Source organism: Dermacentor silvarum, chromosome 4, assembly GCF_013339745.2.
Source record: "Dermacentor silvarum isolate Dsil-2018 chromosome 4, BIME_Dsil_1.4, whole genome shotgun sequence".
NCBI classification, from domain to species: domain Eukaryota; kingdom Metazoa; phylum Arthropoda; class Arachnida; order Ixodida; family Ixodidae; genus Dermacentor; species Dermacentor silvarum.
The window spans coordinates 196,707,302-196,721,581 of record NC_051157.2 but is presented as its reverse complement, the minus strand read 5'-3'; the positions used below and the strand labels follow the sequence as shown (position 1 = coordinate 196,721,581).

Here is a 14,280-nt window from a genome sequence, read left to right as displayed (position 1 = left end):
CTGCTGCCAGCACTTCATCACTTCAGGTGAATGAGCATGCAGAGAATCGCGAGGGAGGGGGGGAATTGAGCACTGCGAGAAGCCGCGTGGCGGCCGTCTGCCACTTAGCGCTTCACAAGCACATAGAGCGGCCTTTATGCACACCTGAATGTAATTTTTCGCTGCAAAACGTATCATCCGACTGTAGTTTGCCGCAATGCTGAACGTTGCTGCCGATAATCGTATTTTCCGGGAACGTATTAACCGGAACGCATTAACTAGGCTTGTGCGAATAGTGTGTTTTTGGTTCGAATCGAATTCGAAGCGATAGTAATTCTTCTTGAATAATTTCGAAGCGTAATACTTCGAATAGTAGCACGTAAAGAAAAAAATGGCAGAGGGCTAAGGTCTCGGATTTATTCAAGGAAAGTAAACAACTTGATTATTTACCAAAATCTACAAATTTTCGTGCAAGAACACTAGCTGTTCCGCATGCTAGGGTTTGAGGTGCTCCCTTCTGAGCTTACAACACTCCTGCAGTGTAAAAAAGCCTTTTACTTCTTGTCTGGTGGCTGGTATCGAAAGATGCCTACAGGCAGCTGCAACCAGGGTTGGGTAAAGGTGGCTGCCCTTGCTTTTCCACCACACTAGGGGGTCTTCGGACCGGAAAGAAGGGGGACCTTCAAGTACCCAGAAGGCGGCATTCAAGCAATGCTGCCTCACCACCTTCGGAAACTATTCAGCTAGAACCACCTTGGTACACAGCAACAGGGGAACGACTTGTGACAGCGTGGAATATCTGTCCCCAGACAGTTCAGTTGTGGCATGGTCAAGTGGCTTCAAGACTTGCACTGCTGCATTCATAAGCTTCCCCTCACTTGCGCTCATGTTTGGAATGCGTCAGATTAATAAAGTTCTACAGTGATGGCTGTACGGAGCTTCACGAGCCTGGTCATCATGGCATGCTCACTGTTCCATCGCGTCGGGACGTCTTGTATAACCTCAAGAGGGTCCAGCTGCATGTTTCTCTGAATTCCTGAAGCCGTCCTTGGGCCTTGACACTCCATTTGTATCTAGCTACAATCGCTCTGGCTTTCGCACAGAGCTGCAAAAACCCTGACACTTCTCTTTTGGCATCACTGACACACAACTGAAGGATGTGTCCGAAACAGTGAACACCATTCCAGAACGACCGTGCTACTGCAGAAGTAACGTTCCTTCCATTATCTGTAACGACGAAGATCGGCATAGTATCCTGGGCTGGAAGTTCCCACTCCTCGACGACACCTGCGATAATAGCTCCAGGTTTGCTGCAGTGTGAGTCTGTCATCTCCATGCAAGCCAATGCATGCACGTGTTGCACGAAGTCACTGTCCATGACGTGACAAGTTACACAAACGTAGCTGTCATTTGCCCGCTATGTCCACCATCAGTTGTGATTGAAAGCGACCACTCCGCTTGCAAAAATGTCCCCGAGCTTCTTTTCATCTTCTCTTTGCTTGATGCATAGAGGTCTGAAATACTGGCTCTCTAGAACGTTGTCCGAGATGGCACGGCATAATCCAGCACAGCGAACTTCATGTCGAGAAAAACCCGGTTCTTCGACAATGTTGTAGGGGTGCATACCACGAGCTACGAATCGAGCTATCATTTTGCCATCTGTTGGGCTTTTGGGGCCAACGCTTTCATTTTCGGCTTGAAACTGTCGGCTATGGATGGCTGTTGACCCTTGCCTTGCTTGCCCCCTCGAGCTTGGATGGCCTTTCGCGTGCGTCTCGCTTCTCTTGGTAGTCCTTGTGCAAGTCCGGGTGTCTCCTTAAATGCTTTGCTAGGGTTGTTGCCGTACTTGTCGGGATCTTCAGGACTGCCTTGCATTTAAGACATCGAGCTTCGGCTCCCGGTGGAATATTTACAAAAAAGTTCCAAATCGATTGCTGGCCGCATGCAAGTCCCTAATGGTGCTCTCTGGAGTGGTCCAAGGCGGCTGGGATTGATCAAATGCCGCCGCGGCAAAGACAGAGTCGCCCACTAAACGCAATCGACGACGCCACCAAGCCGACGAGATGCGTTTTGTACGCCTTTGTTCCGAGTATAGTTCTGTCTTCCTGGCTTGGTTTGGATTGGGAAAAGTATTACTGAATCCAAAACCGAAACTTCCGAAAACACCTTCTCCCTGCTGCGTGTGGCTATTCGTTAGAGCCGAATACTTTGAAATTTCCGAATAACAAAACTCGAATCGAAGCGAATATCGAATAGCGCATTATTCATTCAACTATTCGAAAATACTGAATATTCGCACAAGCCTAGTATTAACACATTGCTCTATGGGGTTATGTCTATTTTTCGCGATTGCGAATGTAGGAGCCGGGTAATCGTATTAAGCGGGAACGTATCAGCGAGGTTCTACTGTATTTGGCAAAAAATGAAAATTATGTTCGAGGTTTTATGCCCCAAAACCACAATCTGATTATGAGGCACGCCGTAGTGGGGGTCTGGATTAATTCAGACCACCAGAGGTTTTTTACCGGCAGAAATCGTACGGTACACGGCATTTTCGCATTTCGTCCCCATCGAAATGCGGCCCCGCGGCTGGGATTTGATCCCGCGTCTTCGGGTTTAGTAGTGTAATGCCAATGTCATCACATGCCAGTGCAGGTAGGTTCGATAAGAAGCTTCGCTTTCCAAGATAGTACCCATGACATGTATCCAGATCACTGCAAGTCATCATCATGCACTGGGAACTAAGTTCACACAATGCAAGCTTGAATGAGCACCCCCACATACCAAGGTACAGTTGGCATCAAAAATTAAGGGACCACGGGATCGCTGAAAAAGCTGAATACGTATACAGCTTGGGCGTGCAGTTGGTGTACGAATTTTCAGCCTGTATACTAGTATATGCAAATGCGAAAAACAGAGTTTACTGGCTGCCAGAAATTTCTTTCGGTGGTTGGGGGGGAGTGGTGCAGGGGCACGTGCCCTGGCTACAGTGACAAAATGCAAGGAAATTACCATTTTCTCACATCCTGCGTTTCATAAATCTTTGTCGCTCACTATACATATCTGTGGAGTTGTGCAGGATGGGAAATATTTGGTGAGTGAAGACCAATCTCTTAAAGCTTACCAATTTCGCCCTGGCAAAGCACATCACAATGCATAATAATGTGTATCTGCACAAATTAATGTGAAACAGCTGATGAAGCTGGATCAAAGTTTACGGTGTGTTGTGCAAGAATGCAAAACACCAGCCGCGCACGAGAAGTCTGCAAGATACACCCGGTTGCCGGTAATGCCAATGTGTGGCAACTTTTTGACATGCCTCATGAATACCGGCATTTAATAATCAAGAACACTGTTTGTTTAGTGGAGGGTCATGTACTTGTCATCAACATCATCACATCATCAGCCTATATTTTATGTCCACTGCAGGAAGAAGGCCTCTCCCTGCGATCTCCAATTACCCCTATCTTGCACTAGCGTATTCCAACTTGCGCCTGCAAATTTCCTAACTTCATCATCCCATCTGTTTTGCCGACCTCGACTGCGCTTCGCTTCTCTTGGTATCCATTCTGTAACCCTAATGGTCCATCGGTTATCCATCCTACGCATTACATGGCCAGCCCAGTTCCCATTTCTTCCACTTATGTCAACTAGAATATCGGCTATCCCCGTTTGTTCTCTGATCCACACCGCTCTCTTTCTGTCTCTTAACATTAGTCCTAAGATTTTTCGTTCCATTGCTCTTTGTGCGGTCCTTAACTTGTTCTCGAGCTTCTTTGTTAACCTCTAAGTTTCTGCCCATATGTTAGCACCGGTAGAATGCATGTACTTGTATACTAGTTATAAGAGGGAAGTTGAAGTGGGACGAGGTGGACAGTGACTTATCTCGTCAGTGTGGCGGCCAGTTCAGGGATATGGCATACCAGCTACAAGAACAATTAATTCAGTTGGTGAGTGCTACGATTGATTTTGAGCACTTTGTTATGGGCTTTAACGGACCAAAGAAGTGGGAAAGTGATTTGAGGTGGAATACAAAAATGAGAACAGCAATCAAGAAGCCCCTAAATAATGCAAAGGGCTTTACTGTGCTCCAACTATCACTGTTTACAGTAGCCCTTGAACCTAGCTGTGCTTGTTCAAGACAGCACAAGGCCATAAGTGCACGATCATAAGCTCAATGATGCTGCAATACTTAAGCCTCAGAAGCCAGTTAAAAATTATTAATACATAAGGCAGCAGTAGTCGGAAGCCCTGGCAGATCTATGAATCAGTGCACATTACCTGCTCACAAAAGTCAAGACAAGTCTCTAGCATAGTCAAGTTTGACAAAAGATTCATCAGGTGCCATTCGATAGCCAAGGGCACAAAACCAGCGTACACAACTTCAATAATTCAAGTGACAAACCTCTTCACCCAACTTATTGAAAAGTATATGAAAGGTCATAGAGCACAAGCTTATTTTGAATTAAGAGAGAAAGGTGGCCAAACTGATATGTGTCCACATTTCACTGCCATGTTCTGATAAACCTTAATTGCATTGCAGCACTTGGGACGTCCTTTCCTGTTATATTGTGGTCCATCAGTTGCATGCTGAACTTGCCAAATCAATGAGTGTTTACCTTTCCCAGCCTCAATCAGCCTTTTCCCCACGTCCAACGTCACAATGGCTGTCCCGTTGAGCACAATGTCCACGATTGTCTTCCAGGCATTGGTGGACAGCATCTCAGTAGGGCTGATGAAGTTCCCTGCTGCGTTGTTGATGACAATGTCGGGCAAGCCAAGCTCGTCACGACACCTGTCCACTGCTGCGGCTACAGCAGAAGGGTCTCTCACATCTGCTGCAACGGCCAAGATCTGCAGCACAAGACATCATAGGGACACGAGTTTTCTTTAATGCACAAGCTGAAATGACCCTAACACCTCTCATCTCCCAGGCCTAGAGATTGACAGCAAAAGACCTGGAAACACATTCTATGTGCCTGGCTACTATGCCTAAGGTGGACACTCACCACCTGTAGGACTTGGGCTATCCAGCAAGATACTCACAGATGCCAAACTTAAGCCTTATGTTGTACCTTATAAGGCCATTCACCAGGTCCCATTGCAAATTTTCATTATACTATACACTGGAAGCTGTAAAACATTGTCTAAGAAACGTTTCACCGAAATAATTTTTATCAGTTAATTAGTTGAGGATAGGAGAAATTAACTGTCCTGTTACCATGCCGCCAGGAGGCAAGTGTCACAGCCAATGGAGACACTCTCTCCCACTGCCTCAACATAGTGGGCTTCTTCGATTATCAGTCCCTGACAGTCCCGGACTGCTTAGGACTGCTTGGGACTGCTGTGCCACATTCGATTTTGCTCGGACAGCTTCCAAAGCTCCGCCCACTAGTCCGAGTGTTGTCAGAAGCGTGTTAGTTTTTTCATGGACCGGAAGTTCCGGACTGCCCGCGGACTGTTGGAGCTGTCAGCAGATGTTTGCTCAGACAAGCGCAAGTAGCTAGCAGATGACGGCTGTTAAAAAGATTCGTGCGTGTTTGACGCCATGTTGTGAGAGATGCCATGTGCTTCTGCGTACTTTGCGCACTCCAGACGGCAACTATGTGTATTGAGTTATCGCTTCTGTTGCATCGGTGCTTTGTGTGCCATCATGAAGTTTTTCATGAGCCGTCTAATTGCTGTAGCTTTAGTCTTTGTGTTTTTTAAATAAAGCAGCACAGCGATCAGGTGCACATGCTTGCTTTTCCAAATGCAATTTGCGAAATCTGTCATGCTCATTGCTATATACGCAGTAACCAGGTAAATTTTGCTTTTCAGGTAAGTGAAACTAGCGTACATACGAGGAATCATATATTGCATGTGGCTATTTCATGCCGGTAGTTGGGGTGGTATACAATAGGAGCTTCGCGGATTGCTGTTGACATATATGTTGATCCCTTCTGCTACCAAGTTCGAGCATTTGATTTTTGACGTGCAGGATTAGTAGACAGTGTGCACCGCACTCTCTCTTAGACATGCGTCGGGCCTTTAATTAGCGGATGGTCTCTCGAGCTTTGAGGATATCGGGGGGTGCTTTCTGCATGAACAGCGACGTGGCGCGATCATGATTTCGGAGTCTCTCCACAGCAATTTTAGGGCCAATAAATAAATTTCACCAACACCACGATTTTGCTTACGTCCATGTGGGAATTCCGCTTAAATTTCTCAGGCAATGAATTGGCTAGCGCGACGTAATAAAACTGCGCTTTGCGAACACATTCTACGCGCTCAGGCTACGATTGCACTGTGCTAGCTTCATGGTTGTGTCGACGACGTGGCCTCTGAGACGGCACCATTCGGAGGCCACGCTAATAAAAACGCTGAGTAGGGGGCTATCTACGAGTAGCAAAGAGAAGACGACGGCATCCAGGAGAGTGACTTCCGGTCACGGTGCTTCGACCAAAATCTCGGACAGTCCCCCGACAGCTAGATCACATGACTGTGACGCGCTCTTCTGTCAGGGCTAGTCAGACCAGATGCCGCGGGCGGTTTGCAGACAGTCCGGGCTTGCATAATCGAAGAGGCCCAGTGTTCCCAAGCAATGTTCCTTCCCTGCCTTCTCCCACACCAGAGCCGTGAGACGTACCACGGTGTCGAGTCGCGCCTCCTTTCTTGCAGTGTTGCACCTTCCGCATTGGATTATTATTTATGGTGAGTGGCAAAACACGCACTGCGAAGAGGCATTTGTGTGTGTGACATCGACTCTCTGGCTGGAAGCCGGCATCCTCAAGAGGGAAGGTGCGCGCCATTTAGCTTGAAATTTCAGCCATTTTCGGTGGCACACAGTGCCATTATACTTTGCAGACATGATTGTCAGCACATTGTATATGCTATTCTAGTTTGTTAAAAATGGTCAACCTGGTGAGGGGCCCTTTAAGGCTTATGTCGTAATGACATGCCAGAATACACTACAACTGTAAACAAGGTGGTGATACCACCTTAGAATTCCTGCACCAGTTTCTTACAATGCCAAACGTTTTGATATATCTGGCCAGGAATATAGCTGATCCTTGACTAATATGATCACACCGTAGTGACTTAGGAAACTGCCCCAGTCAAGAGAGGTCACAAACAAAACACATGTGCAACAAATGACATCCTGTTTCTTTTTTATCATCTCTGCTGCCAGCGTTATTTGTCATGACAAACTACCAAACACAAAAAATACTACAGTCAAGTACCTTACTTTATCTGCACATATAAAAAAATACTAACACACAAAACTTGCAAAATACATGTTTTAACAATATCGCCAAAGCAGTTTCGATGCAAAATACAGTAAGAGAACTTTGACTTTCATTACCCCCGGAAACTACACATTATCTTTGTCATTTGGAGAGTTCCAGTGGAATAACTTAACAATTTAGCTTGATTTTAATTTTCAGGCAGGCACTTCTGACAGGAGTTTTTCGTCAAAAATCTATACTATGCTCAAAAGCCTACACAACCGCAAAAAAAAAAAAATCTATAAAGAATAAATCTGCAAATGGCTTTTCACAATCGAAAGCAATAATGAAGAATCATACATGAGGCAGCATTTGCGCACATATACATGGTTGAAGGATGAAAACAGTGGCTTTACATGCAGACAGTCTCAGGATAAACAGTAATGCATACTCTCAAATTATACTGTGGTGAAGTTTCAACAACTCTTACGTCAAGTAATAAACCCATGCTTGGGTCATCCAAGATACAGCCAAGCCCACTTATAATGATACCATTTAGAGTGAACTTTCACCTACTACGAACAGTTTCTCAACAACTGAAGAGTTTTGCAAAAGGCTTAAAAGAGAGCCATACACTTATAACAACCCACTAGAGTGCTCACTTTAGTCACAATACACGGAATGAACCATGGAGCAGCAGTGTCTCGATGAGCCAGGGCAGGGAAGGTTTTATGGCCAATCACAGGTGTAAAACATGTGACATTTTTTTTTACAATTTTATTACTCTAAGTCTGTTAATACTCGCCAACACTGTGGAGCAGTTTCTTTTTCTTTCTCGGGAGGTTGGCAACTTGGTTTTGGGCTGCCATTACAGCGACCTGAGCTGCTGCTGATGATGGTGTAGATGTCGATCAGAAAGTGACTCTGATGAAGCAATTGCTGGATAACAACTCCCCGAAATAGAGGCCTACAGTGGCAAGAAAAATGACAACGAAACTAGCAAGCCTCCAACTGTACCCACAATAGTTAGGGGCTTCACCTACGACTACGTCAAAAGCTTGATGAACTTCTGAGATTTAGAGTGCGATTATCTGGCTTACACTACCTAAACTTGCTTAACTCACCAGTTTCTGCCAGTAAGCACTGTGCACATCATATTGGTTAACAAGGAATCTCTTCTGCACCTTGCTCAGTTCTTAATCAGTACTTTTCAAGGAAAGTTCAATGATAACAAACTTCTCATATAGCAAACACATTGTTCAACGAAGGTGTTCATTGTATACGGGCTTGAATGTATATATATATATATATATATATATATACATTCAAGCCCGTATACAATGAAGCACAACTTCGCGGTTATCTATATATATATATATATATATATATATATATATATATATATATAGATAACCGCGAAGTTGTGCTTCTGATTTTCCCATATATATATATATATATATATACATACATATTATCACGTGGCAGGGGCAAGTGCTGGCCAGCCAGCAACCAACCAACTTCAAAGGAAAGTACAGATCGGGCAAGTTTGTGCCCTCTGAAACAAGGTACAACTAGCTACGAGTATGATATGCAGTTGTCGGATCAAACGACATGGCTATCACACTGTCACCTATTTGCAGGTGTGTCATCATATCCTCAAGATTACCTCAACATAACTGCACAAGTTTAAGAATGTGCTGCAATAACTCGTACTCTAATAGGACAAGCCTGTCTTTTATATGTGGTTACGGCATTCAAGATGCACGAACACCTTGATATTACAAGCATCACGAAATATAAGTGTGATAACACTTATCATGTTCAACCTGATAAAACATGCATGTACGTGGCAATATTAATTTCAATAAGCCTGTCACATGTGTATTGGCATAAAAATTGTGATGAAGTAGAATGTTTACCTTGCTGCCTGTTTTTGAAGAAATCTCCTTGGCAGTTTCGTCCAGGACTTCTTGTTTCCTGTAAAGAAATATATACACACGCATGTGCACTTTAGATAGGCATTCCCTCATGGTAGGATACGACACAAAAAACCCGAAACTTCACTGAGTAACGTTGCACACAGATTGAGCACAGCAGTGCGACTTGCATTCTTCAAAACTGCACAGTTAAAGAATGAGATGCAAAAAGTGACAAAGACAAGTGCAGATGACAAGTGACATTTATGATAAAGTTCCTTACAGTTTTGCCTAGGAAGAAAATTGGCACTGCGATGTTGTATACATGATAATGTTGGGAACTGAGGGCTTCGAATTCAGCTCTTTCTCAATGAACCAGAACACCTTAAAGACACGTCTCGTGAACAGCATTCCACCTGTTGCACGAATTGAGTTTCCACTAAAACAGCATGTAAAATGCAGTATTTGGTGTACTGTTATGGCAAAAACACTTTTTATTAAAACAGACTGAGGATCAATATCAGATTTCTTGAGAAATTGGGAAAGAATTGGCCATAAATTCATCAGATGTTGCAAAAGGCCTATGGAAAGGACGCTTTAAAGGGAAGAATGGTGTTTAAGTGGTTCCTGTGTTTTCGGGAAGGCTGTGAAGACGCTCAAGGTGGTGTGCATTCTCTCGTGCTCAGTGACTGCCGAATGACTTTTAGAATGTTGCCAGAAGCCCTTGGTCTGAGAATTCATCCATTCACCAGATCATGACTGACAATTTGTAAATGAAAAAGATTTGCACCAAGATGGTGCTGAAACTGGCGACTCCTGAGCTAAAGTTGCAATGAAAGAGTTTTGATTGGACAACTTAAGACAACAGTGATGAAGTCCCGCAAAGAGTTGTCACCAGGGACGAAACTTGGATTTACGAATATGACATAAGGCACAGAGCAAGAAGCGGAAAAAGTTGAACCAAGGTCAAAAAAATCGCGGAGAACAAAGCAAAAATTGAAGTCACGTTGATCTTGTTTTTTGACTGCTATGGAATTGTGCACCATGACTTGAAGGTAAAACTGTAAATGCAGATCTCTACATGCAGGTCTTGAACATCTGAAAGATTGTGCGCACCACGTTCGACCAAATATGTAGAAAGATGGGTGCTGGATTTTGCACCACGATAATGCTCCTGTGCACTCCACACTGGTAGTATATGGGTTTCGCCACGCAATTCCATCACTGTGCTGGTACGCTAGATTTGGCCCCCTGCAACTTTTTTTTTTTTCTCCAAATGCAAACTGGTGCTCCAAGGGCGACAATTTCGGGGATGTGACGACAAAAAATTGGAGGACACTTAAGCTTCGCCTTTAAGAGTAGAATGCGATAGCGTTATCGGGACCCGTTCGCATATGGCAAGTAGGCTTCATTAACTGCAACACTGAACGTGGGAAAGCCAGCTTACAAAGACCAAGCTTACACTGATCCCCTTAAAGTTAGCTTCACTTTTAAACTGAAATGCTTGCTGGAAAGACGTTTCTCATGGGGCAATATAAGTGGTCTTATATTTAAATGTGAAGGCCCTAGCACCTTTTCTTATGATTTTATTAATTGTTTGCTATTGCCCCGAAGCGCGCAGGTCTGGTAGAAATGCTGGAAAAGGGTTTGGTGTTTGAGTTTCCGCGTAGCAGAATTAGGTTTTCTCGTACATTCAAATTACAATCCGACGGCGAATCCGACGCCGAATGGTAAAATCGTACTTTACCATTTTTCTGACAGATTTCACTGTGAGAAATTCAATTTTTGTTCACCAAAACCTTGCACCACATACGCCTGCACGGTAGATGTGGTTGGATGATTTTCTTCGCCACCCGCGATCACACGCCGGTTGCCGACGCCAAATTTTCTGCGACACGGGGCCCTAAACGCTATCGCGTTAAAAGGAGACATCGCTGCTGGAGTGCTTAGTAGAAGAGGACATCCAAGGGTGCTTCCAGCAATGGAAGATGAGGTGGAACCAGTGTATTGTGTCTAAACTAACCTGGAGTATTTTGAAGGTGATTACGTTAGGTATCTGAAAGTTCATAAAATTATATTTTTACATGTATTGCACAAACTTTTGAGACATACCTCGTACATCGGTTTCAATCATACGTTTTTTTGTTTGCTTGCTTGTTTGTTTACTTGCTGTACTGTATTTTTATGATGGCTCCATTCGAAGGAAGCTTTACTTGCGCAGCTATGACCATGTTTTAGGCCAAATCAGATTCACGACATGGCAAACCACCATTATCCTTGTAGCACAACACCCATGGGGTAACTCGCACAGACGGTTGGTGCCAGAATTTCCTCTGGTAATATTGCAGGACAAGGTACGATTTTTATTAACGTGGAACATCATGAATATACAGGCTACTAGCCACTCCTATGTTGACAGCACTGATACAACTCAGCATTAAAAATGTACGCGGTAAAACTGCGGAAATAACGACAGCTAATGAAGAGACGGGTGCTTCAGAGGCATGCAAATGCTTTGTCTAACAGAAATAACAACCACTTGTCCACATATGTATCTTTAAATTCTCATATCAAGTGCCTTAATGGGTTTCGCAGTTGTTTTTTTCTATCCTTCCTTGGAGACAACTGCAAAGGCCTAAAAACTGGTTGGCAGCCACATTCAGAGAAGTGCTCAGCAAGATGCAAGCAGAGAGCAGTTATTTATGAATTTTCATGCTCACTCAGCCTCTTTATGCAAACGCAACATTGGTTGATAAGCATTTCTACACAGTCTAACGACAAGCGACAGACTATGGCAACCTAGCACGGATAGATCGTACTTGAAGCATAGGCATAGAGGGGTGAAGGGGGAATGAAAAAGAACAGAACATACAGGACGATAACTGTAATGTCCAGCAAATAATACTATTGTCTGAATTAACCCTTCACAACGCAATGCACAGAATTGTGTACATCCTACAAATGCATTCAATAACAGCAGACTCATTCAAAACTTTTTAAATTTTTTTGTTTACCCGAATCTCCTGCTTCTGCTCTGCCAATCTGCTTGTTTGCAGCACCATCCGACTAATGGAGCATTTAATATGTGCCAAAACAAACAGCGTGGTCACGCCTGGGAGCATCAGCAGGTAAGTATAAATTAAATGTTTTTTCTGCCTTTTTTTTAATGCCCAGCGGTGTTTCTAAATTTTGTGAAAAGTGTGAAATTCTTCAGACTGTACATAAAACTAAGTATATCACCTTGCTCCTAAGAGCCCTGGCAGAATTAGTGTATAGTCACAAATGTGTAGAAAGTGTGATAATGGACATGAAGTAACCCCCTGCCAGTCCTTGTGCGTTGGTTCTTCGTTTAGTTTTTTTCTCAGGGATCTTGTGTGTATCCTGTGTAACATTCTAGAAGAAAAGGTCTCACAATGTGAGGACATATTACGGGAAAGGACATTGCCAGAGAACATTGTTTCCAGTAACGAATTAGATTTTGGTGAAAGCGACAAAGATGGGGTTGGCCCGTGAAAGACTTGATTGCCAGCGTTCTGTGTGCAAAGATGAAAACAAGACGCTGGAAGCATTACTGCAAGAAAACCCTTCTACAGCCAATGTTCAGAGAAGTTTCCAATAGAGAAGAAAACTATATTTTTCCTCAAATATGGAGTTGTGCCGCCTCATTTCCAGCAAGGATGCATTGTGTACTCCACACAATTACTTCGAAACGTATGCGCCCAAATTTTGCAAGGGGAGAGGGGGACTGGGAAGGCTGCTTACTAACGCATGGTATCATTTTTGAGCACATAACAGAGCTAACCTACACAACGTTCAGACATTCCTAAAAATCAGCACATCTGAAGAAATAGAAAAGCTCTTCATTGTATATCAAAGCTCATCCAGAAGGATGGTGGACAAAGCTCCAAGACTTGATCCACTTCCGACTACAGGTTACAGAGGCACTCATTTACATCTGTGCCAGGGCAAGGAAGTGCAGAAAAATTTCAAGACCTGCCACCCAAACTTGTCCAGGAAAACATGCATTCTGCAGCCAAACACAGATGCCCAGTATGACACTGCTTAGCACTGGCCTGAAGCTCGGGGAGCAAGTAGATTCGTCTAGATGGAATTGTGAAGGATGCAAGGGTCAGGTCGAGAATATTTTGCATCAAAAGCCAGGCGCTATACTTTGCCTCACCAAGCAGAGTCCTTCTTTCTATTTCAAAATAAAACCCCTATGCCGGTTTCATGACCATTGAACACTTTGTAACGATTGTGTAAGCTCTCTTAATAATTAAATTATGGGGTTTTAAGTGCCAAACCACGATCTGATTTATGAGGCACACTGTAGTGGGGGACTCCGGAAATTTGGACCACCTGGGGTTCTTTAACGTGCACCTAAATCTAAGTACACGGGTGTTTTCGCATTTCGCCCCCATTGAAATGCGGCCGCTGTGGCCGGGATTTGATTCCGCGATTGTGTCAACTCTCTTAAAAAATTTTTTGTTGTTTCACAACAACCTTGTCATTTGGTCTTATCTGCATGGTCACGAAGAGGAGACATTAGAGAAAGATTTCTGCAAAAAATGGCGAACAGCATCTGACAGGGTTAAGCAGCAAAAAACTCCGAATAAATACTTAACAGAGAAGCACAATGAAAGTACTTCATTGTGGCACTTATGGGGAGAGTGGACAATAGAAGTTTAGGAAGGAAAGGGGAGGGAACAGGTCATCGAAAAATAGTCCCTAGAAGTAGAAATTTGAACACAAGACTGGGGGAAATGCTGGGGAAGCGCAAATCTAGGCATACTTTGGACCCATATAAAACAGCACAATTCACAGTTTGGATCTACCTGCTCATTATAGCACGCTGGCTCCAAGCTGTGCAAACATCTCAGTCATTCCCTTGCCAATCCCAGTGCCACCACCAGTGACGATGGCAACCTTGTTCTTGAAGGTACCAGGTGTAGCATCGGTGTCATGACGGGTGGGAACAGCTTCTTGGCTGTGCATACCGGCGAAGGCATTGCACCCTGTTCTGAGAGAAATTGATATGTAATGGCAATTAACCACAGCAGCTGACTTGCACTAAAAAGAAATTAGACGGTAGGACACAAAAATGTGAAATACAAACTGTCCTCCAACAAGCACAAAGGTTGAACAAAATTGAGAATATTTGGAACAAATTAACACAA

The 14,280-nt window shown here is 43.9% G+C and overlaps 1 protein-coding gene across 1 annotated transcript; it reads right to left on the bottom strand.

Annotated features, from left to right (window-relative positions):
- Window positions 1-4,256: 4,256 nt before the first annotated feature.
- LOC119449162 (2,4-dienoyl-CoA reductase [(3E)-enoyl-CoA-producing], mitochondrial-like) lies at window positions 4,257-14,039 on the bottom strand. The gene is made up of 4 exons (XM_037712346.2): window positions 13,939-14,039; window positions 9,107-9,164; window positions 4,580-4,833; window positions 4,257-4,260 (listed from the first exon to the last, which is right to left on the bottom strand). Exons 1-4 carry the CDS (start codon window positions 13,944-13,946, stop codon window positions 4,257-4,259), a joined length of 324 nt encoding a protein of 107 aa, XP_037568274.1. The 5' UTR covers window positions 13,947-14,039.
- Between the last annotated feature and the right edge of the window lie 241 nt (window positions 14,040-14,280).

Bases quoted from the DNA above. Each gene is read 5' to 3' on its own strand.
- LOC119449162 (XM_037712346.2), bottom strand. The intron at 4,834-9,106 runs GTAAACATTCTA...CTTGTGCTGCAG, and splicing joins CTTCAAAAACAGGCAGCAAG to ATCTTGGCCGTTGCAGCAGA.